Source organism: Crocodylus siamensis, chromosome 1 (genome assembly GCF_052110815.1).
Source record: "Crocodylus siamensis isolate JL-2025a chromosome 1, ASM5211081v1, whole genome shotgun sequence".
Lineage (NCBI taxonomy): Eukaryota > Metazoa > Chordata > Crocodylia > Crocodylidae > Crocodylus > Crocodylus siamensis.
In genome coordinates, this window is record NC_143395.1 from 297,035,845 (window position 1) to 297,062,589 (window position 26,745).

A 26,745-nucleotide genomic window follows, 5' to 3' on the forward strand; every position below is an offset into this window, starting at 1 on the left:
GCCAAGAGGTGTCTGTGTGTGTGCTCTCTCCAATTTCATTGGACTGGGGACAGAACAGTGACCACTTCAGGATTTTGGAGCTAATCGACAGGTCAGTAGGTAAGCTGTTTAAGAAGTTTGAAGTAATGTGGAGAGAGGCTATTGTTTTCCTAACTGGCTGACAAAGACTGTTATCAGCCCCCTGGCTGGCTTGCTCACTTGTCAGTTTGCTGCAGACAGTATGACGAAGCAGGAAGGGGGATTAAAAAGCTCTGCATCATCAACAGATACATGCACTTCACACCCACCTTGCCTCAGAGTGCTAGCCTGGGCTGGGGGCTGGCAGCACTCCTGCCACTTGAGCAGCTTCTGGAGAAAAAGCCTGGGACCATGCAGGCAGACATTCCTAATGAGAGAGTCTTGTTGGTGCCTGGCCATGCCCCCTCAGCTCAGCACTGTGGAAAGGAAGGGAGCTGGCTTCTAGCCTGATCCAGTGTAGGCATGTGCTTGAATTTCCTCAATCGAGAGAGAATGTCTGTCCAGTTTCAAACCAGTTCAGCCTAGTCAGGTTAGACTAACCTAGAAAGATTTGAATCAATTCAGGCTCAGGCTTTTTGAATGTCTGTCTCTAGCCCAAAGGGTTAGTGAGAATATTCACTCTTAAGGAAGAAAGCAACTTTAAATCAATCTGATGAGGGCCAGATTTAGCTTGACATCCTTGTAAGACTGCACCAGTAGGCCCTGACTCCTGTGCACAGTTTGTCTTGGTGTACATTCATTTTGAAAAAACTTCGTGAGAAACAGATTAGAGTAAGAAGACTAATGAAGTTCAACAGCTTAGCACACACATGAGGGGGACCACAGTCTGTGAACAGCTGATGAAAGAGCACCATACTTGCAACCCTTTCAAATGATGGAAGGGGAAATTACTGTTACCAGAATGATGCAAATTAGAGAGCTATGAAATCTTTCTATGTATTTGTAACATTTGATCACGGCCAGCACAGTGGAAGAGAACATGTACTTGGTCACTCGGATAACATTTTGATAGGTGAGGTAAAAATATAAGACAGGAGATATGAATAGTTCAGATGCCTAAGGGAAGTTATAGTTGTTATTTAGTATGCAATTAATAAAGTAAGAATTTTGGTTTCCACTGTGGCAAAAATAGGAGAGAAAAAAAACCCTATGACATTAGTGATAGAAAATATTAGATACTGACCCTTAGAGAGGGTCAAAATCCAGAACAAATTTCTGAGCATGTCCAGAAGCTTAAAGATATTTGAGTAAAAACAATGGTGGATTCAAAACTGTACTGAACAAGGATACTTGAGCTCTTGTGTTACGAGCAGAGAGGGAAATCATTAAATTCTTTGCAACTGAGTTGCAAATTGATTCCTTTTGTTTGGTAGTAAACTGCAGATGGTTTAACACCTGCACAATATGGTTTGGGATCTTTTTTGTTGTTGTTGTTGTTGAAAGCTTGAATACAAAGGAAAGTAATACATAAGGTCTCATCAGCAATGGAATTAGAAATAATAATTTTGACTGTACCAGTTCAAAAATTGGATCTTAATTGTCATTTATATACCTCTATATCACTCTGGCAGTATAAAGGAACCTGAGAATTATAGCAACCTCCACAGAACATGGAGGGAAAGCTAACTTTGCAGGAAAAAGTTTGGGTGAGGCACAGAGAAGTCAGTCTGTGCGCACATAGCTAGAGTGCTAGCTAGAGTTCAACATTTCTGTAAATAGTTCTCTTAATATATAGCTAGCTTAGTTCTCTAAGTACAGAGCCTTTTCATATTGTTACCTAATATGCAGCATGTTAACCCATAGTGGCAACAATTAGTAAAGTAAGACCCAGAGCAAAGAAGGGAATTTGGGTAACAGGTGAAACAGCAGCATTCTTGGGGAAAAAAAAACCCCAAACAGGCAGCACTGGGGGGATTCAGACCACTGAGAATGCCAGAAAAAACAACTTTGCACAAGTATGAATCCACCAGAAGTAAGAATAGAATCTATAGGGAGAACTGACCATGGGGGAAGGAAGTTGAGAAATCAATGGTATAGGGTTTTAAAAAAAATATTTCATTGGAGAAAAAGATAAGAGCTGAGTGAAGTCCTACTACAAGTAATAATTTCCAAGCAGACAGAATAGGATTATAGACAAAGATTATTTTTTAATCTAAAACCAAGAAGTAGCAGAATGAATTGATGTTTATATTACAATGCTGAAATCCCTGTGCAAGATTGAAGATATTAACGATTTTCTAACTAGAGACAGAATCATTTGGAGACACATGATTTCAGTTTACCTGGGAATTGGCTGAGAGATGGATATAACAGGGGAGAAGAGCCATCATACAGCAAGGACAACTGAACAGTCCATGGAATGGCCCCATATAATACCATATTTACCTGCATAGCATACATACCTTTTCCCCCAAAAATCTGCCTGCCAAAATTGGGGTGCGTGTCTTAAGTGAGGAAGTAAGCTGGTTTTTATTTGCTGGAATAAAGTATACATAAAGAATGCTCTAATGGCTACTAAAGTGGCTGACACTTATCTCCAGCCTAACAAGCCTGCAGAAGGGGCAGTTTTGTGTTAACCCTCTCACAGCTGCAGTAGCTACTGACTGGATACTGTAGCTTATGCCTGAAGGAGCAACTGAGCCGGCTCGTAGCAAGTGAGCTGCTGAATTTAGTCTGTTGTATCTTGATGAGGCTTGTTATTTACAGTAGGGGTGTCAAATTCACCCCAGAGCCTGGGACAGATCTGGAGGATCCTCCTACACCAGATTAGTAGCTGTGGTGGGTCTGGGCATGGTGGTGGTAATCAGGCAACAGCACAGGTCCAGGGGTAAGGGTGCAGGCAGTGCTGGATTATGACATGCTGAGGCCCTAAACTGTGTCCGGTTTACAAGGCCCCATACGATAAAAATAACCCATGAAATCCACAAAAATGGATTTTAATGAAATTTTAAGATGAATTATTTTTATTTCTGCACAAATTTATGAACTCAATATGAATAATAACTGTGGAGCCATATATATGTATATTTTTGTCATATTAGATTAAAAATGTCCAGGTTTTTTTTCTAATTTAGTAGCCCCTCATATTGGGAGGCCCTAAACTGTAGCTTAAGTAGTTTAAGACTAAATCTGGCACTGGATTCAGGCTGGACAGCAGTGGAGCAAGCAAGGGCTGTATCTGAACAGCTTTCACTCCCCTCCCTCCCTCCCCTTCCCCCCTGCCACTGATGAACATGTCTACTGGGGCCCCAAATTCTGTGGCAGGTCATGCCCTACTTAGTCCCATCCCCCAACTTCTGGTAGCTCTCATTCCATTGGTCTACTTGAGAAGTCAACAGTGGACCAGATCTGACCAACAATGAGACTGGACCTGGCCTGCAAAGGTTTGATCCAGTCTGCGTTTTATTAACAGTGAGCTGATCCCCAGCCATCTGATCTAGCCCATGTTCTGCATTTTATTATCAAGTGCCAAACCCCTCTGGCCACTCCAGCTGTCCCTGCTTTGCGCAAAGGGCTGGTTTCCCCCTCAGTGTGCCCTCTGATCACCAATGCTGGTGAATTAAGCACTCCAAATTTTCACTTGTCATGTTTTTTAGAGCATGTTTTCCAGCTGAGGCTACATTAGGGTGGTGAGAGAACGGACCTCTGCAAGGAGCAGGGGCAGCTGGAGCAGCTAGAGGGGAACAGTGGCCTTAGTGCTGGCTGGGACAAGCTGTGTGGCCTGTGTTAGTAAAAGGTTGCTGACCCCTAGTTTACAGAATCATACTCCTTAACATTCAGACCTAATGATCCTAGTGTTTTTGGATGCCTAGGACCAATAGGAGATGTGAAAGGTCTTCTTTTTCTCCTCCTCCTCTAGACAAATGGTTGGGTTCTCTCTTTGGAAATGGAGGTTTGAATCCCCTCAGGATGAAGAGGACCCTGGTCCACTTTCTGTGTGATTTCCACTTCTAGGGTGACTGCTCTATTTCCCAAAGGCTATCACCACCACTGTCACCTGTGCTCATGTCAAAGAAAGGTGTGAACCAAGTGCCCATCCAGGAAAAGATAACTTTGGTGCCTCAGGCTAAAGCAGGGGTGTGAAACATACAACCTGTGGGCTGGATCCAGTCTGTGGAGGTGCTTCATCCAACCCTCCAGGCTACTGGAAATGGTGGTGGTGGTGGTAGGGGGACCATGACCTGCTGCAGAATCCAGATCCTAGGCACCAGTGAACATGGCCATGGGTGGCAGAAGGGTGAGCAAGAGTTCTGCCAACACAGCCTCGCTTGTCCTGCAGCTTCTGGTCCCACCACTACTTGCCTTCTACTGCCATCCCCATTGCAGCCACTGCCTTCTTCACTGGTCCCCCTGCTGTTATCTCCTTCCCCAAGTGGGATCTGACCCACAAAGGAGCTCTGTGACCTGGATCTGGTCTAGAGCATGGGTGACCTTGACTAATTTTTTATGCTATGAATTCCAGTCTCACACAGACACTGAACTCAGGACAAATTCCTGAAGTCTGGGGGAGTAATGGGAGTTGTGATGTGCTCCTTTCTTCATCATCCCCTACTGGCTGGCTTACTGTGTTGAATGCTGTGAATCCTGATCTTAGGTGCCAAGTTCTCCCTATTTATAGTACAACAAATGTAGGTGTCTAACTTGGGTTTGTGAGTTTGACTCCTAGAGGTGAAAACAGGCCTGGGAATGCTCAGTATTACTAAGTCCCATTGTGGCCCTAAGTGGATGGAACCTCCAGTAAGTCTAAGTAAAATGCACATGTCCCTTGATGTCACTTGATGTCACTTACACGCCTGGAGTATCGGCTGTCTTGAACTTGCAGTAAACAATGGAAAGACAGGGAAACTGAGATTTTCCCTGCCATTTGATGCTGTCAGATAAATTTATTTTCACACTTCAATTTATGTTCATGTGGTATGAACAGTAGACACTCTGCTTAAAAAAATTGCTTTTTATTGACTTGCTTGTGTTCCAATTCATCATTAGACACAGCTGTTTTCAACAGTCTCTAGAATACAAATTAGGCAAATGTTAAAAAATACTGATTGGTTGAAACAAATTTGAATGGTCATTTTGAATGACATATATCAGTTTTAGTCTCTTCAAACTAGGCTTTTGGATTGAAATAGAGACTTCAATCCAGTGCTGGGTTCCTGTAATTCAGGGATTCATGGATTAATGGATGAAATTCCCTACAGGCATCATTTTAGGCAAAATGCTGCCATGAGGATTACTACATATTATGGTACCATAAGAATTTGAAAGATCGGGGCTATCATCTTTAATTTGTTCCTTCTGACGTGTGAGTCAAATGTGGTGACATTTCATATTTGCAGTTAGTCTAATGCAGTGTATCTCAATAACCTCTCTACACACCCATTTGGGACTCAAGATCCATTAATACAAGTCTCCTAGAGACTCCCAGATATAGGTTTCAGACTATGTTTGTAGTACTAGAAAGTCTGTTCCCTATACCTGGTACAACAGAAACAACTTCTGATTTTAAAAACAAAATTAAGATACATTCGATTTCTGTCTTATCTAATTCAGTTTGTAGATGACTTTTTTGTTATGGTCTGCAAATTGCTTAGAGACATACTCATAGATGGCAGTACACAGGAACAGTTTTTATTACATCTCTCTCTGAAGAGGTGAAGCGGTTTTACTGCAGATGTCTGCCAGAAGAAGTCACATGCATTGCTAATGGGGAAAGCAAGTAATAAAAGCCTCTTAGCTGATACAGATAGTTAAAAAAGCAGTTTTCCTATGACAGGATTCTGAAAAAAAACACCACTCCCTGTCTCTTATCAGCAGGTTGAGGAGGCATCAGACTGAGGTACAATAGTTCTATTGTAACTGTTTCTGATTATATTTTTCTTTGAATCCATACTGATGAGCTTCTCCTACATTTTGAGTGTTATCAGGTACACTGATGCCTTTTTTGCTTCGTGTACTCATTTTAAAAATTCAGCCAAAAACCCCCTGGAATAGTTGCAGGTAAATTATAGATGATAAAGTCTCTTAGAGATATGAAGAGTTTGCTGGTGCTGCTAAACAGTTTTAAATGTGTACATTGGCAACTGCTGAATAAAATACATTAGAATTGAAAAACTACAAAATGAGAGGGAGGGGGAGAGAGAAAGAGAGAGGGTGTATACATACACACTGAAGGAGTCCTCTACAAAAGGTGCAGAAAAGAATGGTTACAAGGATTCAACTTAACATAGAATTACAGAAAATAGGGATAGAAAAGGACATCAAGAGGTCGTTTAATTAATCCCCTTTACCTCAAGAATTAAGTGTACCTCAACAGATGTTTCTCTAAGCTGTACGTAAAACCCCCCACTGATGGATATTCCATAATCTCCAGTGCTTCATCATCCTTACAGTTAGAAAGTTTTCCCTGAGGTCTAACCTAAATTACCCTTGCTGCATTTTAAGCCCATTGCTTCTTTTTGTCCCATCACCAGTGGACACAGAGAATAATTTATTACCCTTCACTTCAATTCCTTGGGTCCTCCTTTTTCAAGATACCCATTATGTTTGCCCTTTCTCAGTCATCTAGAACCCTGCCCCCATCCTCCCTGAGTTACCAAAAATAAATCCTAGATGTATGCTAAGTACTTTAGGTTGAATTTCCTCAGGTCCAGAGTCTCTGAAAACAGCTGATTTATATAAGTGGTCTCTAACTTGTTCTTTCCCTATTCTCACCTCCTACTAGTGCCTGATTCTAATGGGCCAAATCAATCTGGTGTATGCCTCTGCTTAGGTGCTGCAATACCTGAAATTTCTAGCTCCAGAAGGGTGTTACAAATCAACAGGACAAGGTGCCTAAGCAATAGGAAATGCTTGGCACATGGATGTATCTGCACTCTCATTCCTTCTTAGGGTACGTGCAGTAGTTTGCTGCATTCACGCTATGATCATGTGGCTTGCTTTAAGCTGTGTGATCATGGACTGGGAGTGGCTTGTGCACACATTTACTGGTGCTGGGAGCCATGCCAGGAACCCAGTCTAAGTAACTTGGGTTAGGTAGAGGGGCAGGCAAGATCGAGGAAGGGCTAGGAGGTCCACAAGGGAGTTTGAGAGGTTTGGGGCAACGGGGTTGGTGGAATTGGGAGGACTGGCAAGTCTGGGGGTTGGTGCATCTGTGGAGGTGGGGTTGTCCATCCAGGAATGCAGTGGTTGAGGGGTTAAAAATAGCTCAACCAGGATAGGGAGGTGGGAGTAGACAGAGTGCAGACCTGGGGCTGGTGCGAGCAGCTGGGCTTTGTCAATCCCAGGGCTGTGCTCTGAATGAATGCAGATGTTCAGCAGATTGGGCTAACCTGTGCCCAGTCTAACTTAGTTCACTTCCTCAGGTGGCTATTTTTTGCCTGATTTAACCTCCCCAAGTATGTGCACAGACTGGCACTTAGATGGACCTAGTTAGAGCTACCTAAGTGTAATGTCTGCACATACTCTCAGAGGTTAGATGTTTGACCGATAGGCTTGGAATCCAGACTATAATGATGGGAGGCAGTCTGGAGGGAAAATGCTTCTGTCTTCTTTCGGGAACCAGACCACCCAGACTGGAGGCACCTACATAACTGAAGGCAGCACTGAGTTCAGTAAATGTGTGGCACCTGTCGCTCACTCGTGAAAGAGGTCTTTGGTGCCCACTTCCTGCACGCAAAACTAGTTGTTTAATTTCTCACTCTGGAAGTGGGAGACCTGAATTCTGGGCCTCCTCCTCCTGAAGGGATTCAATCCCACTTCTTCCACTTTCCAAGACAGCCCCCCAGAAGAGCCTGCTTTTTGTTTAAGCTGGTTCATGGGGCAGTCACGTGTAAAAGATTAATGGGTCCAGGAGGAAAACATGGCTCTGTAGCTTGGTGGTTACAGCATTCCCCTTGACATGGGGAAATCTCAGTTTTAGTTGCTGCTGCCAGGATTGTTTAGGCAATTCATATTACATAATCATTGGTTAAAATACAGAAATACCCTTGGCAGCAAGAGACACAACCCGCAACATCCCCTCCCCACCCCTGCCCTTCCTTGCTTTCTTCAGACTGGAACCGTTCTTTCTGAATTCTGTGAATGGGGATGGAGGGGGCAGGGGCAGGATGGGGAAAAGATAAGTGCAGGGCTGGCCTTACAGGTGGGTGACGTGCACAATCACGCAGGGTGGTGTGGTCAGGGGGGTGACACACACACACACACACACACACACACACACACACACCCCGCCTGTGCTCACAATAGTGCTCTTGCCCTGCCCTGCCCTGGACAATTCCCACCCCAGGCAGGAGGAAAGGTGTCCAGCCCAGCCTGCCCCTGGTCACCAGCCGCTGCCCAGGAGGAGTCAGGCCAGGCACGTGTGGGTAGGTTAGTGCCTGCTCTAGTCTGTCCACCTTGCTCCTGCGCAGCAGCAGTGGTGCTGCTTGCCTGCAAAAATGCAAGTCTTTCAATGCAGCCCAGCAGCTTCTCCCCAGAGCTTTATTTCTGAAATTTTCACTAATACTGCTATATACTTCAACTCAAAGAAAGGGTGCCAAAATACAAGTTCATCTAGGGTGCCATTTTCCTTAAGACTAGACCTGGATGAGTGATATGGATAAATAAAATCAAGCATTTTTTTTTTTGCCTCATAATATCAAGGCCAGAATGCTCCTTATTTGTCATCTCTGTGAATATACACAGCAGGGGATAGTGGTAAAAAAAAAGAAAACACAATATCTGGGCATAAATATATTTCAGTTTTAATAAATCCCGCATACTTAGACTTGATGGTATATATTCTGAGTCTAGTGGGTACCCAAATAAGTTTAGGTTCAAATTATTAACAGGTACTAACAACAACAGAATTATACGGTCAGTCTAATTCAATATGTAACGTGCTAAAAATATGTTTTCGTATGAAGACATTGACCACATCTGAGCTCCTGTTAGGCATGATTTATTTTTATCTCTCAAAACACGAGCACTTATATTGCCTTTTTAGAAAACATCTTTACTTACATATCATCGAAGACAAGCTTTGTTCTTCTGCAGTCCCTCGGTGCATTGGATAAAGGTGACCATGGCTCTGTTTGGAACTGTGGCTTATTGCAGAGAACATTTTCTGAATTGATATGAATTGCTTTCTAGGCAACAAAGAATACAGAAGGCATTGAGAAACTGGCCACTGACTTAAAAAAAGCAGCTAATAAATGATGGAAGCTTCTTTGCATTGTGCTGTAAATTGCAGTTAGTTTGCTCTCTATTTCATCAGGGAATATGTACCACTATTTTGCGACTGATAGACACAAATTAACAGATCTTGCTCACAGCTCTCTATAAAAGCCCCTGGAGTTTCAAGGTGATATGCAGGAAAAACAGAACTGCATCATTAGTTCCTAACTGAAGCTCTATAACACAATTGGGGTACATGCAGACATTTGGGGAGGTTAGGGGAAAGTTAGATCAAGTTAAAAATGGCCATTCAATCTAAGGTAAGTTTGAATGGGGTGGCTTGTGGGAGGCTTGTGGGGATTACGGAGGCAAATGGGGTCCATCGGGGCAGGGTTGGTGGGATTGGGGGGGGCTTGCAGGATCCATGCAGAAGTTGGAGGGTTGGTAGAGTCTGCAGGAGTGCTGGAGGGATTGGGGAGGCATATGGGGTCTGAAGGGAGGGGTTGGGGGGATGATAGGTATTAGCAGAGTTGGCGGGGTTGCTGGGGTCTAGGAGTGTTTGTTGGGATCAGTGGTGGGAGCTGGAGGGGTCTGTGGGAGGGCATGGGGACATTTTGTGGTGCAGGGGGGTTGGTAGGATTGGTGAGGCTCTCCAATCCCACCAAACCCCTCTGGACTCTGCCAGTTCCTCAGTGCTGCAGAACCGCCCCTGATCCCGCAAACCACTCCTCGGGCTAGTTTTACTGGCATTCACCTGTCCCACGAACCTGATGGAAGCAAGTTGGGGTGGGGGAAGGGCGCACAGATTGTAGGGATTGGTATCTCTGTGGAGGATGGTTTGCAGAATTGGGAGGGGGGCCTGGTGGTTCTGCTGGTGGGGAGTTGGTGGGGTAGAGGGTGCTATCTTCTCCTTACCAGGACCAGGGGCTATTTTTAGCTCCCTCATCTCTAGATGAAAAACACCCTCCCCAGAAAACCAACTCCCCTGATCTTAGCCACCCCTCCCCCCAACCTGACTCACTTCCTTAGCTCCTGGCACCAGCAAATGCCGGTAAAACAGGCACTGGGGGTGGCCTGTGAGATGGTGGTTTTTCTGGGCTCTTGGTTTGGGGGCTAAAAATAGCCCATCTGGGGTTTGGGGGAGAGCCAGGAGGTTAAAAATAACCTGGTAACAGGGGGCAGGTAGGGAAAGTGCAGCTCTAGGGCTGGGGCCAGCGGTTGGCCTTTCCCAGCCCTGGTGCTGCACTGGGAACTGTATAGAAGTTCAATTAGATCCTTCGGCCGCAGAACGGGGTGGGCCACCTGGGCCACAGCCTGACCAACTTTTAGCATGTTAATTTATATAACCCACAAATACACAATTGTCATTCTGGTTAAAACTGTATAGCTATTTTTTTAACTGCATAGCTAGCTAAATTAATGTGTTAAAAGTTGGTTGGGCCATGGCCCAGGTGGCCCACCCCATTCCAGGGCCAATGGTTAGATCAGTCTCACCAGACCCGATTTAAGTTAGATTGTGTCAGCCATTTTTAGACCTATCTAAACTTCCCGAACTCTTGTACAGTTTGTACTTAGACTGACCTGGATCTAAGTGTAATGTCCATGCCTGGGTGGCCTAAGTTAGCTAGAGTAACTGTTTTTAATGCAATTGAACCTCCCCCATATCTCCCTGAATGTCTGTACCTAGCCTTTCTGTAATTATTAAATAACAAGTCAGATATGATATGTTAGGTCACCTCTCCATGCTTTGGTGCTTTGTTGTATCTTTCCACTAATTTAGCCTGTTATTCTTGGTACTAGTAGTATCAACCTCCCTCCCCCAAATTCCTTTTGTTTCAGATAAAAGAAGGAAATGAAATGAAGGAGTGAACAGGAAGCTCCATCACTTGCTGCCATGCATTCTCTGATCAAAATCCAAATGATCACTTGGCTATGCCAATTAGGCACCAGATGGACAGATCTGATAAAGCAAAGCCAACTCCCAACGTTTATAATTTGTGAGCTGTCAGATTGTATATGCCCTATCCAGAACAGTTTAGCAGGTTCAAGTTTTCAGATGAATAACCAGATACATACAAATATTATTACAAGGATTTTTAAATGTTGACCAAATTGTACATTGCCTCCTATGCAGAAAAAGATAAATGCATTTGCTAAGGATCATAAAGGAAATGCTTTTTACTTTTAATTCCCAACATGCTGGCCTTAAAGGAATTTAAATTGTTTTCCAGATACCCAGTAAAGAACCCTCTCATTATTTTGAATGGGCTTGTAAACCTTTACACTTGGATTTTAGAAATGAAAATCTTAAAAAAAAATTAGGTTTAATCCATTAAAAAAACCTAGTTACTACAATATGTTGAATGTCTTTTATGGCCTATTTTTCAAGTACTTAATTTTATTTCAGTTTATTAATCATCTGTGAAACACTAGGAACACTTAGCTGCTTTATTTAGAAGGTATTTTAGAAAAACCTCTAGAAGTTAAATTCAAAATAATAACTATTCCCCGCCCCTTTTCCACCTTCTAAAATTCTGCCTTTTCTAAAAGGACTAGTTGTTCCCTGAGCAGAAGTAACTCAAAGAGGCCTCCACATGAGCAAAAACAGTTAAGATTAAAGTTCAGTTTCCTAAAAAATGACGTAAGACTTAGACTATGGAAGCCTGTAATATATAAAAGATAAATAATAATGTTACATTAAACAGTCATTAGATAAAATCTGTATACAGCTATAAACTTCTAGGCTAGAGAGTCATGCCAATTTGTGTTCTTGCTCTGTCTTGTTGAATGAATCTTCAAGTACACCACGTAAAATCAACTAGCTTCAACAGGAGTGTGAGAGATTTCCCTTGGGCTCCTCATCCTATAATAGCCTACATCCTGGTGGGCAGGGCATGCCTTGGGGAAGTAAGAAATATAGATTTGAATTCCCTCACCAAGAAGAAGCAAATGGGCTTCTTACATCTTCAGTGCTGCAGACAGCAGCTACTAGATAAAAGAGAGCAGTAGCAGCTCCTCCTTCAGCTGTTTTTTGAAGGAAAAGCCAGCTCCATTTTATGTGGAGTCTGATCCATTAAGTGTGAACTAAGTATGCTCTGAGTATGCCTACTAGGGCTGTGTGAATCTTTGGTCCCTGATTTGATTCAGTGGAGATTCAGCCCACTTCGGTGGCCAAATCTCTGAATCTGAATTGAATCAGGAGACCCTTTAATCTCTCTGAATTGAATCCGAGCCCTCTGAATCAATTCGGAGAGAGTCGGAAAAATTCAGAGATTTGGACATAGACACAGCTTTAAATGTTTTTTCTACATACCTCAAGGTACCAGGTGGCTTGTGAACACTGAGATGCTGGGGCAGATGGAGCATCCCACAGGAGCACAGGGGGCTCTCCAGTGTGCTCGGGAGCAGATCTGGAAGTGGAACAGAAGCACTTCCAGGCCCACTGGAAAGCATGTGGGCTCTCGCCCCGTGCCCCCCTGGCTTGGCTACTGGTGCCTCTTGGGTCTGACCCAGAGTGCCCCATGGCCAATCGCCAAGCTGGGAGGGCATGGAGGGCATGGGGAAGCCCCCTGCGTGCTCCCCAGCAGACCCAGAGGTAGACCGGAAGCCATGTCTGGTACCTTAAGGAAATGGAAATTACAGCAATGGAGTGTCACAAAGATTCCTTTGAAAAGGGTAAATGTTTTATGTATTACCAATTTTATGAACTAGGTGTTGAGCTAGTCAGCACTGGCAAAGACAGAGGTGTTTCTGGATAGAGTTTCAGGCACCTGAAGAACTTTGATATAAAACATTTAGGCACTTCTATGATTAGGTAAAAGTTTGAATTGGCATATTTTGAGTAAAACAATTTTGGACTTAATTGCCTAAATCCCATCAATGTTTTACAATAGGTGCCTTAGTCCTTTTATAGAGACAGGGCAAAAACCCTTACAGTTTTCCTATTCTTTACTTTCTAACAACTATTTTTGAGTGCTTGCCTTCTCCACAGATTTTTTTTTTCTGTTTCAAATAATTTACAACCCTGTTATATCTTTCTATATCCCAGATGGAAAACTGTCAATCAATATACCTTAATTTCTTTATTCTGTTTCTTTCCATGATAGGCTGCAGAAATAGCAAGGGCTGCTGTATATGCAGTAATATAAAGAGAAGAAAATACAGCTAGGTTTATATTGTGTGCAACAGCATAAACTTACATTGGAGTCTCCAGGATGTTGCTGTGACTGGATTTCACCCTTATGTTTTTTGCTGGAGGAGACGGAAGGTAACAGACTGCTGCCAAGACTGCTGCCATTAGGTCTACTGGAAGAAGTTAAATCATCGCTGGAGTATTTGTGTTTTGATGCATCCGAGAGGGGTGAGATGGGTGACCGAAGCATTTTCTCATTTTTATTTATTGGTATTGCCAAGCTAGAAATGGAAATTACAGCAATGGAGTGTCACAAAGATTCCTTTGAAAAGGGTAAATGTTTTATGTATTACCAATTTTATGAATTTAAAACCTGTTGGTAAGATCAAGTCTACTGGTATCTGGAAACAAGTTTACAGTATTAGGATCAAAAGTTAATTTGCAAATTTGGGTTATGTTTCTCCTCTTTTCCTCTAGGATAAATTATCATTCCAGAAAATAAAAAGTCTATGTAGTACCTGAAAAATATAGAGAGATAAATGGGTTGTTCCTGTCTCTTAAGAGAGAGTTGAAAAAGAAGATTAGCCTTTAAAGTGTAAGTTTAGGCTACTGAACTCTATTTCACAGTTACAGGTGACAATTTATAGGCCATGGTAATAAAACCATGTATAAACTAAGACAGGGAATGTGCTAGAAAATGACTGGGACATTTCTGTGTGTAAAGATCAGGCTTTGGCAGTGCAGTTTACACTAATTTGGTGCAGGCTCCGAGGACAAAGAAATATAGGCTATTGTAACAAAGAAAAGTATGCAAATGATGGAAAGAAAGAAGTGTGTACTGATACTTTCTTCAAAGAAGAAGGTTACACTACAGAAATAATGTGTGACTTTCCATTCATTTTAGAGAAGCCACAACTAAGAAAGCTGAGCAGACAGCAACAGTGGCAATATGCTCAAAAAAGTTTACTAATACTAATCAGTTTGAAGAACATATTTAACTGAAAATGTTAATGTAATGCACACAGTACAGTATAGGAATTTTTTGAGCGACAAGCCACATTGAGCCTAGAATTGCAATTAGTAGTGGGCAAAGTATTTTTTACCCAATATCTTTCCTTGCCATAGTCCCCTATTTCAGCCTTTTACCACTTTATTGGGACAATTCTCATTTCTTTGCAGAAATACTGTAAGACACTAGACACTTAATGTAACTGCAGAAGTGACCATGGTAGAAAATATACCATTATTAATATTTCACCATATCACTTTAGAGAACCGGGCTAATTAAATGTGCTCTTACTACATGTGTGTTCATTTATCCTGCAAGGCTTTAAAAACTCGAGGTTGGAGATGCTACAGATCATAATTTAGAACCTTTTAGACCTTCATTGGTTCTATAATGTAGTATTTTTAAAGTGTGGCTTAAGTAATTTTGTTTTAATGAGCAACACTTTTGCTGAAAGTGAGAATCAGGGTATGTAAATGGACAGTCACAGTCTTCTTGTAAGAAAAATAAAGTATTTAAATGTTAATTTGGTATGTGTAGGAATCTCTAGCTGATGTAATTTTTCTTCCGCTTTTCAAATAGGAACCTTGTCCTATGTGGCAAAAAGCTGGGTTCATACATCATTAGTCTAAGGAAGAAAAGACTGAAAGGGGATTTCATACCATCTGTCAAGTACCTGAAGGGTGGTTCACCCAAAGAGGACGGAGCTAGAGTGTTCTCAGTGGTGGCAGATGACAGAACAAGGAGCAACAGTCTCAAGTTGCAGCAAGGGAAGTTTAGGCTAGATACTAGGAAAACATTTCTGACTAGAAGGGCAGTAAAACACTGGAACAGGTTACCCAAATTGGTTGGGGAACCCCATCCTTGGAGACCTGGCTAGACAAAACCTCGGCTGGGATGATCTAGTTGGGAATGGTCTTGCTTTGAGCAAGGGGTTGGACTAGATCAGAGGTTCCTAACCCCTTGGCCACAGCCTGGTATCAGGCCGTGAAGGGTTGGTTGCTGGTCTGCAGGAGGATTGGCTGCTGGACCGGAAGTCTGGAAGTGACGCCATACTGTGGAGTGGCAGTCAACCCTTTTTAATACTAAGTATACTTTATATTAAGTATAAAAAAAGGTTGGCTGCTCCTCTGCAGTATGCGGTCACTCCTAGACTGCAGTTTGCCGGTCCTCATTTTGCCAGTCTATGGTCACTTCTGGTCTGTGGACCTTTTTGTGGCCTCTTCCGGTCCACAGTTTGCCAGTTCATGATCTAAAAAGTTTGGGAACCCCTGGGTTAGATGACCTGGTAAGGTTGCGTCCAACCTTAATTTTCTATGATTCCCGGGGACTAAGGCTAACATAACCAGAGGGTACCGCAGCCTCTTTAGCACTGCAACTACTTTAAGAAGGATTACCAAGTGGCTAGATGTTAGGGTGCAACTGGAGAGACTTAGGTTTCATTTCTCACTGTGCTACAGACCTTACACGTGACCTTAGGCAAACTGCTTAGGGTATATCCACACTGCAGACTTCAGCACTGGAGACACCCAAAGTACAAAAAACAGTCTAGCTGCAGCAACACGGGGTAATTTGTCCATGCTGCTGAGGCCAGACTTTTCTTAATGCCCAAGCTAGCACATTTAGAGGCAGTTTGGGTATCACTATACTAAGCAGTAGTCTCCAGGATTCACATATCCTTGGTCAGTCTGTGCCATAATTTCCCTCCTGTAAATTGGAGATATTAGCCCTTCTCTACCTCACATTAGGGGCTCATGTTAAAGACACGAAGTGCTATGGTAATGGGAGTCATATAATACCAGAGGACTGGAGGGTAATATAAAGGTGAGGGACCACGGGAGAACTAGAGGGAAGAAAGGAAATTTCATGAACTTATGTGTTGCCTTTTCACTATGAAATTGCTAATCTGAATGCATTTGATGGGGCATGTCCCCAAGAGCACACGTGTGGTCCGTGGCACTGCAAATAACACGCGCCACACATGCAGGCATTTTCTGCATTGCTAATTTGTAGCATGGTGGGTATTTTTGACAGTAGGAGATCCTGGTGTAAAAAAATAACTATGCCAGAAAAAGCAGGGCAGTGCATGTGGCTGCAGCATGCGGCGACCGGAAACTGGATCTGAGTGCTCCTCTGCACACCCGGATCACTGCTGCTGGAGCCTGGGAGGCCCCCAGGACCTCAGGTGCTGGTTTCTGCCTCCCTTACCTCACCCAGGGCAACTTGCCGTGCACCAGAGTGCACGTGCAGGGGCATTTCGCAGGGACAACTAGCTGTGGTACAAATACATGCTGCTGCTAATTGTCCCTGGGGAACACACGTTCCCACTCAAAGGGGTGTGCCCAGTGTGTTTTTATTTCTTGGAACTGTGAAATAAACCCTACAGCATAACTAGCTCAATCACTTCCATGCATGTCCGATCATGATAATCACTTGCTCCTTGAGAATGAACGTGCTGTGAAACATGACGTTTTGGTAACAGGAATGGTATGCCTACATCCAGTGAACCACAATAAAATATCCTATTACATGTATGATTTTCACTTTGTGTCACATATGTAACTTATATGAAAAAAACAAGTTGAATGCAGATTCTTCAACATACAAAAGATATTTGAGTTTCTTTCTCATGTTTTTTCCAGTATGATGATTTTTTCAGCTCCCATAGTGCTGAATAAAGACTTATTTATAAATGAATTCAATAAAAGTTAATGATTATTTTGAATTAGAAGTTATATAAATTACAAAGCACTTCAGTGTAGTGCACCCACACTATAAAACACAATAGAAAAAGATTTGTTAGGTTTATCAATGAGCCACATATATTATGCTTTGTGCAACTGAACTGTAAGATACATGACTAAAATTGGTTGCTGGAAACTGCTCAGGATTGATATGACAGATTGTAGTATCGCTGCTTGTCCAAATCTATGCAAAGAAATAGGTGGATATTTTCATCATTCATATTGCGTCTTGAGTCTTTTGGAAATTTAGCTATTTTTATCACCATATGGAGTTGTGTGTTTTGAGCAGTTATACAAAATACACCACTTGTAATCTTTAAAGTATCCTGTCCAGAATATACTTGGGAGTGGGGTTCTCTGGGCATCAACTCAAATACTTTCTTTACCTTTTCCTTTGTTCATATAGATTATTACATTTAAATTCAGATATAAACAAGTTTTAAATTTGAATCTCATGACACTGAAATGGAGAAAAAGAGGTCAAAGGATTGTAGTCTATTTGAACAAATGCCCAGAACATAATACCTAAGAATATAGTAATGTCTCAGCTGATAATGCCATTGTTGCTGTAATTATTCCCTCCAGAATCTTAGCACTTGAACTCACAGCTTTTTGTGTAATAGAACAAAAATATGTCAGGAGCCGTTACCTTGTTCATTAAACCAAAAGGAGAACAAACACATTCAGATAATTTTACACATAACATGATAATTAAAAAAGTCTGTCCCATTAAATGCCAAATTATACACTGCATTAAGATTCAATTAGTTGTAGAGACTGAGTTTTAAATGATAAGGAGAATGCATACCTATTTTCATTTATGTTGCAATGATTTGCTGTTGAAATACTTTGGGCAGAGGCAATTAATCGTGAAGAACACTCTCGCTCTAAATGAGGCTTCTTGCTCTCCCTGTGCTCCTCTTCATTTTCACACTGAATGAAGAGAAAAACGATCATCTATTGCATTTGATAGATGGCACTAGATCTGTCTACACAACCACAGGATGCTGGGTATTACAGAAAATGAAAGTCTGTATTTGGGTGTACCCTATTTTACTGTACTTATTTATTCTACAAACTATACACCTTACAGACTTCTAACAAGATAGCTAGCTGTGCTAGTATGAAGTCAGACAGAAGAAGCCTTGCTCGTGAAAGCCTATGCACCTCAGGTTCAGTTATTCTACATATGCATTTCTACCCTGTCTTCTGCTTTAACAAGATCATCCCAAAAGACTTAAAATCGAAAGAGACAACATTCAAAAGCATAGGGAAGAGAATACAATTTAAAAAAATGTTTTGGGCATTTTATGCCTCCTTTTTGCTTATTTCTTCTACATTTTTCTTTTACTCCTTCTTAAATCTCACACCTGTTCACTATATTTTTCCCGTCTCTCCCTCATTGTTCCCTGAATCCTTTGTTTCCCACTGTTCCTCTTTGTGTCCATCCTAAATTCCCCAAGCTTTAATCTCTTTCTTTGTGTTCCCACAACCCCCTTCAAGCTCTTACTGGTTTCCTGACTTGCCTGTCTCTTCAGTGTGCCATGTATGCTTTATGTCTCTAGTTTATCCATAATTTGGAAGACACTGTATTGCCCATAATAGCAAAGTTTGTTTCTTCTTTTGCCTTTGTATCATTTCATCATTTTATATGTATTTGTATTATGTAAATGAAATCTATTTATACAGTGCACCTTAAGAATTTACAAGGCTGACACTGATCTGTAATGAGCAAAGTCCTGGTTCCTTGGGTATGTAGCCTCACACCACATTTTTTGTCACTCCTTGAGCATTCCTGGTTTCTCACCCATCACTGTGAACTGTACAATTGCTACATTGCATACTAAGTCCTGGCCAATGTACTCAGACAAATTCCTTTGAAATTATGGCAGCGTTGGAGTGATGTTGCAGCCATGGTGATTTGGGAATATGTGAGAGAGAAGGAATTATTTGGGTGATATCTTTTACTGGACAAACTGCATATAATTTTGAAATTATGAACACTGGGAGGAGCTCTCTGTCTTGACCATACTGTGTTTAGAAAAAGCCCTGGGCAGTATATGCATAGGCAGAACTAGGTGGGGAGCAAGTAGAGCAGCAGTTTTGAGCATTGACTTAGAGGGGGTTTCAGTATGGTCCTCTTCCCTAGAAGTTTTTGCCAGGCAAGCACAGCCCCAAGCTCAGTTGTTTATCTGAGGGCCTGTGGGGTGGAAGGAAACACCCATCATCCAGGAGGCTTAGCCATAGAAGGCACATCCCTGTGTCCTGTAGGGGTGTGGGGAGCAGCAGGAGTTGGGACAGCCAGGGCAGGTAACATTGTTGCCCAAGTGAAGAGAGCTGAGGCAGGTAAGACTCCTCTCCCTCCCCTACTTTTCCTCGTGCCCCACTGCCAAATGTTCAGCACATTTCCCCCCTCCGTCTCCTGCCCCAGGCACTTGATATGCCTCTGCTCCAGGGTTCAGATTGACATTGACATAAAGGCACAGTGAAGCTGCTTTAACTGATGCCCCTCTGCAGCAAAAGGAATATACATGGGGCCTAGTTGGGGGCAGAAAGGCAAAAGGAAGAGCAGTTATTCTGCAAGTTGGAGGTGACTAGAGAACTGCCATGCTGTCACCCCACCCCAACTGGACAGCAGTAGTGCATGTAGAGCAAGCCTGGGGCTAAATTATGACCTCAGTTATTTAGGTACAATGCCCTCGGTTAGAGGTTGCACTAGTGTAACAGAGGGAAGCTGTAGATGCCAAATGGATCATGAACTCACAAGCTCCCATAAAAGAAGTTTCTCAGTGAAGTCACAGGGATATCTGGGCTGGGAGGGCTTTATTTGCATCTCGAGAGGGACATAGTGGCTCGCTCTCCTGCCTTTCTTCCATATAAAGAGCTAATGAAACATGAAATTGACTTTGACTAGACGACACCCACTCCACTTTAAGACAGAAGCATCACCTCCAGATGCTTAAATTCTGGGAGCTAAAAATAGCAAAGGTGCCATTTTTATGAGGCAGGAAACAGACAGAGTGCCAACAGAAAATGCTGTCATATGAGGCCCTGACTCTAGGGTAATACTGCTTTAGACTATTCCCCCCGCTAGTGCTTGAATGATTGTTTGGGTCAAAAACACACACACAGTTGAGGAGTGAGTGGTCATGAAAGATCACTTCAGAATTTCAATTCAAATGGGATATTACTATTAAATGCAGGATACATATATAAAGTGCATTGTTTGGCTAATCGATATATCAGAGACAAGGCAGAAAAACACAATAAACACAATTTCCCCCTGAAGATCCTACGTAATCTGAAAAAGCCCAGAAAGCCTACCTTGCGTTTCCTTCTAGATTTTGGTAAAACCTTTTCCGCTGGTGGGTCAATACTATTATTCTGGTGAATGCTGGCTACTTCTTTTGCTCCAGTGCTCATTGCCAGTGGCTCCTCCGGTGAACGCTCTGGAATCCTGGACAAAAGAGTCAAATCAATTTTGACCCACAGTGATTTTACCTCATCACTGTCTTTCAGAGGAGACAGGAGCTCATTCCTACCAAAAGGAACCAGGGTGTAAAATTGTTCCTCCAGCTCCTTTGCTATTTCATTACTACTCCTGGCATTAATGGAGCCAAAGGCACTGCAGCTGCTGTTGGTTTTGTTGGAGTTACTGCTCCCAGAGTCCTTCAACCTCTGGTCATTTCCAGCTGAAGCAGAGGCCGCAGTCTGAGGTTTAGGGAGAGAATATTCCTCTTGTTCGGATTCTGAATCTGAATCGGAGGAAGAGGAGGATGATGAAGACTCTGTCTCGATAAATTCCCTGGATTTAGGTGCTGTTTTGCTTGGCCCCCGGGTACGTCTCTTTTCGCATGTGGTGACAGAGCGGGGCTCTTTCCTGTGCCCAGTTCTGTTGCTGCAGGGCCTGGCTTTAGGTTGCTCACAGATGTTATTTTCTAAAAAGCCTTGGCTCAGGGTGAGATCCTCAGATGTATGGCAGTTCAAAGCATCTCCACCAGAGGTCCTCTCTGTCCTTCTTGGCTGTTTTTTACAGATTGGCTTTCTCTGAGGACCGCTGTCTCCAGAAGCAGCAGCAACAGCAGCGGGAGGTGATTTCTGCTTCCCTCCTTTATTGCCTGGTGCTTTATTAGCAGTTCTAGGCCTCAGCTCCTCTTTGCTGGCATTCTTAATTTCTGTGTCTCTGAGGTCTGTTTGGCAAATATCTGGTAATTTCTCACACTCCTGTCCTTCCTCCTTTATCCTGCTGTAATACTGATTACTCTCCAGTCCATGGTTATCATTTTGGCTAAGAATAGGCGTTTTGTGAGGATTAACTTTATTTAGCCATTTATCCAGTTGCCACTTGTTTGATGATGGTTGTTCAGGCTGAAAGCAAATCAAACAAAACAGTATTTAATAAAATTCCAGCTGCAAGGCATGACTTCACTGTGTGTCTTTATATTCTTGGTGCGCCTGGGCTCTCTACATGGTCAGAGTGCAAATAACTAAATTACAGGGATTGTATTTAAAAAAAAAATCTGGCTCTGCTATTCTTATCACACAACTAAAGGCTTTAGCTCCCAAATTAACCATTACTTGGTACTTTGGGATGCAAATGCAGCACCTCCAGCACACAGATGGAATCCAGGGGGAAAAAAGAGAAATGATGCAGAAGTCAAAGAGGTAGTTAAAGAGATATAGTACATTCTGTTGGCACGGCACATTTAAGTTTACTGTATTTATTGGGGTACCCAGTCATGAAGCTGAATCATAGTCCCCTGTTATTTATAGGAGCATTGATTTTAGGAATAGATATGAATCACGAATGTAGAGGCTGGGGGACACTGGGTGTGATGATATTTTCAGTTTGAATGAGGTTGGGAAGGAGGACAGCTACAGTGATTCATAATTCCTAAAGATGATTCATGCAGTGCTACTGGCACCAGCTTTACTGGGAAATGCTTCCAAGTTTCCAAATGAAAGAAAACATAATGCTGATAGAAAGACAGAAAGAAGAAAAGGGTAAAATTCAGGCTACAGATTGAACGAAAGGGCTGGGGGTGGAAAGGTGGGAAAGAGATAGGTATTCTGTGCCTTGTAATACTGCATGAAAAATAAAAATGTTTATAGTGAATACAAGGGAAGCTTAATTGAATTATTGAGTTAACCTTATTGGTACTATTGGTATACAGACACAAGATCACGCAAACATTTTGTGTGGGGAGATACTGTCAGTTACTCATTTAACACACATTGAATATCAGTTAGCTTTTTTCCCCCGTGTTCCTGTCACAACATGATCAAGTTTTAAGAGAGCATCTAAAATATAATGGTGTTTGGACAGTGAAGAAGTGAGATAATTATGATTTCAAATGCAGCTATGGCTAAGACAATGCAATTTCACAATAATGTGCAAGTGCTTTCTAGTGCTTCTTGCAATCACTAATTTGAATGAAATGAAACGAGTGGGTGTGGGACAAGATGCTAGGGCATGATGGAGCAAAATAATACCTTCAATTATATCCCTGAAGTCCCACTGGAGCTGAGGTTGGGTGTTGCCTCATTTATAAACCATGCTTTGGACTAGAGCTGGAAAAGGCCAAATTCTGACTCCACTGCAGTCAATGGTCACAATTCAAAAAGACCACAATGGGACCCAAATTTGACTCTATGTCCTATTACACTTTACATGAGTAATTTTTGTGCATGTTATGAACCCGACATGATACAATCTTCAACTAAGTGCTGCTCTCCATTTTGCTCAGGAAGAATGTGGCCTAAGGTGTTCTCTTAGTGAATCAGCCACTACCTCCTGAGTATATACTCAGTAGCCTCAAGTGCATGTTTTCAGAAACACCTCCTAGCTTCACAACGGACATCACAAATCCTCATATCATATTTCAAACTATGTGTCTTCTCTGACCTGTAAAATATGAAAACATGTGACCAACTTCCATCCTGAGTTCTGCACAACCAAATCCATTGAATACTGGCTCCATGTTTTCCAAATTATGATTACTGTATTTACTTGAATGCAAGATGAGGTGTCTTCCTCCATACAGAACAGGGGAAAAAAACCCTTGTCTTTTATTCACATGTAAGGAAATCTCATCAAATACGTCTGTCATTAAGCTGCTGCCAAATGCAGCATGTGCCCAGTCATGGAAACCAACTATGAAGTTGTTTTAAATGCAGCCGATGAGCATGACTATAAAACACATGACCCATATAGGGCAAACATGCTGTTGGGAACCCTTTTTATTTTTCTGTGTGGCCCTTAAAAACAACAGGCAGTTGCTCTCCCAGGAGAAAACTGGTATTAAGTCTGGAGGTACTGCAATACCAAGCTGGTACTGAGAGGGCCAGAACCAGCCCTGATACCCTCCTCTTGGTGCCAAAAATTCTTGATCTTAGCCAAAAGATGGAAGATGCTGATGGGAACCTACCACAAAGATACAGTCTATCTGTATAAAATATATCATAGTGCACATTGAGCACAGTCCCCCTCAGTGCTGACTTTTTTGCAAGTCATGGTAAGCCACCACACAGCATACATGTCAACTTCCTTTTCAATCCCACAGTTAAGCTGCATCTTTCTTTCCAATTTCCAGTGATTCCTGTTTCTTCACCAGCCTTAAATGTCTGGCAAACATTACCAAATTGGGTCCCAAACAGTTTGCCCATAATCCTTCTGTTGGTCCCCCTCTCACTCTGTCACTTATGATTAGTGTGGCTCTGCCCTCCATGAGATGGAGCTGTATAAAGCTGCCCTGTGTCTCATCTGCGTACACATTTTTGGAGTATCCCAGGACTTGTGACAAGAACACCCAGGTTCAATCATAAGTGGGGGAACACGGATCCTTTGTTAGGGGGCGGTATTTGTAGTTTATACACACATAGTCAGCAGTACCGAGCTGTGGGGTCACCATGACTTGACATGCTATTGACTCTGCTGGGGTCCAATCCAGTGTACTATATGGTAAATCATGAGCCTTTTGCCTTTGGACTAATAGTATGCATAGTTTGTACTATATATAAATAGGGACAAAAGTTATACTTAAAAGTCTGTTTATGGAGTAGTTTCATGGTTTCATAGTCAGTAGGGTCGGAAGGGACCTGAGCAGATCATCAAGTCTGACCCCCTGCCATGGCAGGAAAAAGTACTGGAGTCAAACAACCCGGGCAAGGTGTTCATCTAGCCTCCTCTTAAAGACCCCCAGGGTAGGAGCCAGCACCACGCCTCTTGGAAGTTGGTTCCAGATCCTAGCCGCCCTGACAGTGAAGTAGCGCCTCCTGATGTCTAGTCTGAATCTACCACCTGCCAGCTTGTGACCGTTATTTCTAGTCACTTCTGGTAGTGCTTGGGGGAACAGGGACTCGCCCAATGCCTGCTGGTCCTCTCTGACTAGTTTGTAAATGGCCACTAGATCCCCCCCTCAGCCTTCTTTTGTGGAGGCTGAACAGGTTCAGGTCCTGTAGCCTCTCCTCATAGGGCCTGCCCTGCTTCCCCCTAATCATACGAGTGGCCCTCCTCTGGACCCTCTCCATGTTGTCCACATCCCTCCTGAAGTGTGGCGCCCAGAACTGGACGCAGTACTCCAACTGCAGCCTGATCAGTGTTGCATAGAGGAGGAGGATCACCTCCTTGGACCTGCTCGAGATGCATTTGTGGATGCATGACAAGGTATGGTTGTCCTTCCTGACTGCATCCCCACACTGCCGGCCCATGTTCATCTTGGCATCAATGATGACTCCAAGATTCTTTTCTGGAGTTCCCCAGGCTGTAGGTATGCTGCTGGTTCGTCCTCCCCAGGTGCAGTACCTTGCGCTTGTCAGTGTTGAAACCCATTTAGTAGTTGTACTAAAACTTGCAGCAGTTTCAAAAATGTACTGTGCCTCAATTCTGGATGAACTAAGGGTGCATCTACACAAGATGCTGCAGTGCTGTAGCAACACACTATGGCACTGTAGCGTCCATTGGCAAAAACTGTGATGCTACTGGTACGTCACTGTAGCAATGCGCTCCTTCATTGTAGTGTGTTGCTACAGTGACATAGCGGCCAAAAATAACCATGCACAGCCAGCAAAGTGCAGTATGGACTGTTACTGTGCCATCTTTTAGTACTTCCAAAAGGAAGTACTAAATGATGGTGCAGTAACAAAGGTGCCGTATGGTCATGTGTAGATATGCCCTAAGTCTATGGATACTATATGCAAATTACTATGGGCATGTTTATTTCAAGGTTAGTGTTTTCAAATTTGCCCCTCACTTCCATGTGCTCAGGGAGAGCAGGGTCTGACAGGAAGGGAGTGCAGGGGAGAAAAGTTGAGGCAGGGTGGGAGGCAAGAGGACTACCTGACTCCTCAGATTTATTTTCCCTTCTGTAGCAGTGGGTAGGGGACAAATTCAAGGTCAACTCCCAATAATTAGATTCTATGCCTGGAAAATCATAACGTATTTATAAATTTTCTATATATAGAATCTAATGATTGGGGAATCACCTTATATTCAGGGTCATCTTATATTCAAGTAAATATAGTATCAGTTTTTAATATAGTTACTAAGCATGGGAATAGACCTATTACGTGACAACTGCCATGTCCACTCATAGCATCTGATGAAGTAAGCTGTTGCTTACAAAAGCTTATGCATTTTGGATTTAGTCTATAAAGTGCAACTCTACCCTGCTTTTAGTGTTCCTTTGCCTTCTTAAGGATATGAGATACAGCTGGGAACACGGTTCTTCTATGCACAAGTTCTATGCTGTCCCCGGATCATGTGAGTGGCTCTCCTTTGGACCCTCTCAATGCTGTCCACATCCCTCCTGAAGTGCGGCGCCCAGAACTGGATGCAGTTCTCCAGCTGCAGCCTGACCAGCGTCGCATAGACGGGGAGGATCACCTCCTTGGCCCTGCTTGTGACACTTGGAGTTGGAAACATTACACTGGTTGCTTATCTTCATAACTGGAAACCCTTTGTTCAATTTATTTAATAGAAAAGATTTGCAGTTCAAAAATCATTTGCAGGAACAACATTGTTTTGTGATGAGGTATGATCTTGATTACCAAGAGAGAAGAGTAAAATTGATATAAAATGTCAAAGTTTCCATCAATTCATTATGCTTGTCTCATTTGCAGGAATCTTCACTTACTGATGTGTGGAAAAGAACCTGCTCCATTCCTAATCCACCAGACCATAATTACCAGTCAGCAAGTCATATGGCACCCAAATTTCAACAATTAGTTTGCTCAATGACAGACAGTCCAGGAGGTGTATAGGAAGGCTACTGTAACATGCTCTGAAATGGGCATCAGTCAACCCCTTTACCCACACCTTTATTCAAGAGCTCATAAGAGAACAGGATAACAGGCTCAACATCTTTCTGATGAGCACAAATCTGGCAATCAACAAAACCAGCACCACTAACAATCCAGGGCACGTGAACTTCCCTGTAGCACCAAAATCTGCTACTTCCTGTTCTAACATAGCTGTTTCCTCCATTTGCCCAAGACATGCAGATTCCAGAATGAAGTAATAGAAAACTTAAAAAAGAGGTGAAGCAACAATCCTGTTTCTCTTCAACCTCAAATTCAGAAGATGCCCCATCCCCAAAATAAAACCTTTTAATATATGCATATGCTATTTGACCTGCTGCTGAGCATTAAAGCTGGAATTTCCAGGTTCATTGTTTGTAGAAATATTAATGTAT

General features: G+C 42.7%; 1 protein-coding gene across 1 annotated transcript in view; it reads right to left on the reverse strand.

Moving 5' to 3' along the window:
- The window catches only part of AFF3 (ALF transcription elongation factor 3), a 628,646-nt gene that overhangs the window by 44,608 nt on the left and 557,293 nt on the right, over positions 1 to 26,745 (reverse strand). Inside the window, exons 11-14 of the mRNA XM_090020433.1 lie at positions 20,378 to 21,421; positions 17,862 to 17,986; positions 13,371 to 13,584; positions 9,019 to 9,143 (exon numbers count right to left, since the gene is read on the reverse strand). Of these exons, the coding sequence (XP_089876559.1) occupies positions 9,019 to 9,143; positions 13,371 to 13,584; positions 17,862 to 17,986; positions 20,378 to 21,421 (1,508 nt within the window). The remainder of the gene's footprint in view (positions 1 to 9,018; positions 9,144 to 13,370; positions 13,585 to 17,861; positions 17,987 to 20,377; positions 21,422 to 26,745) is intronic.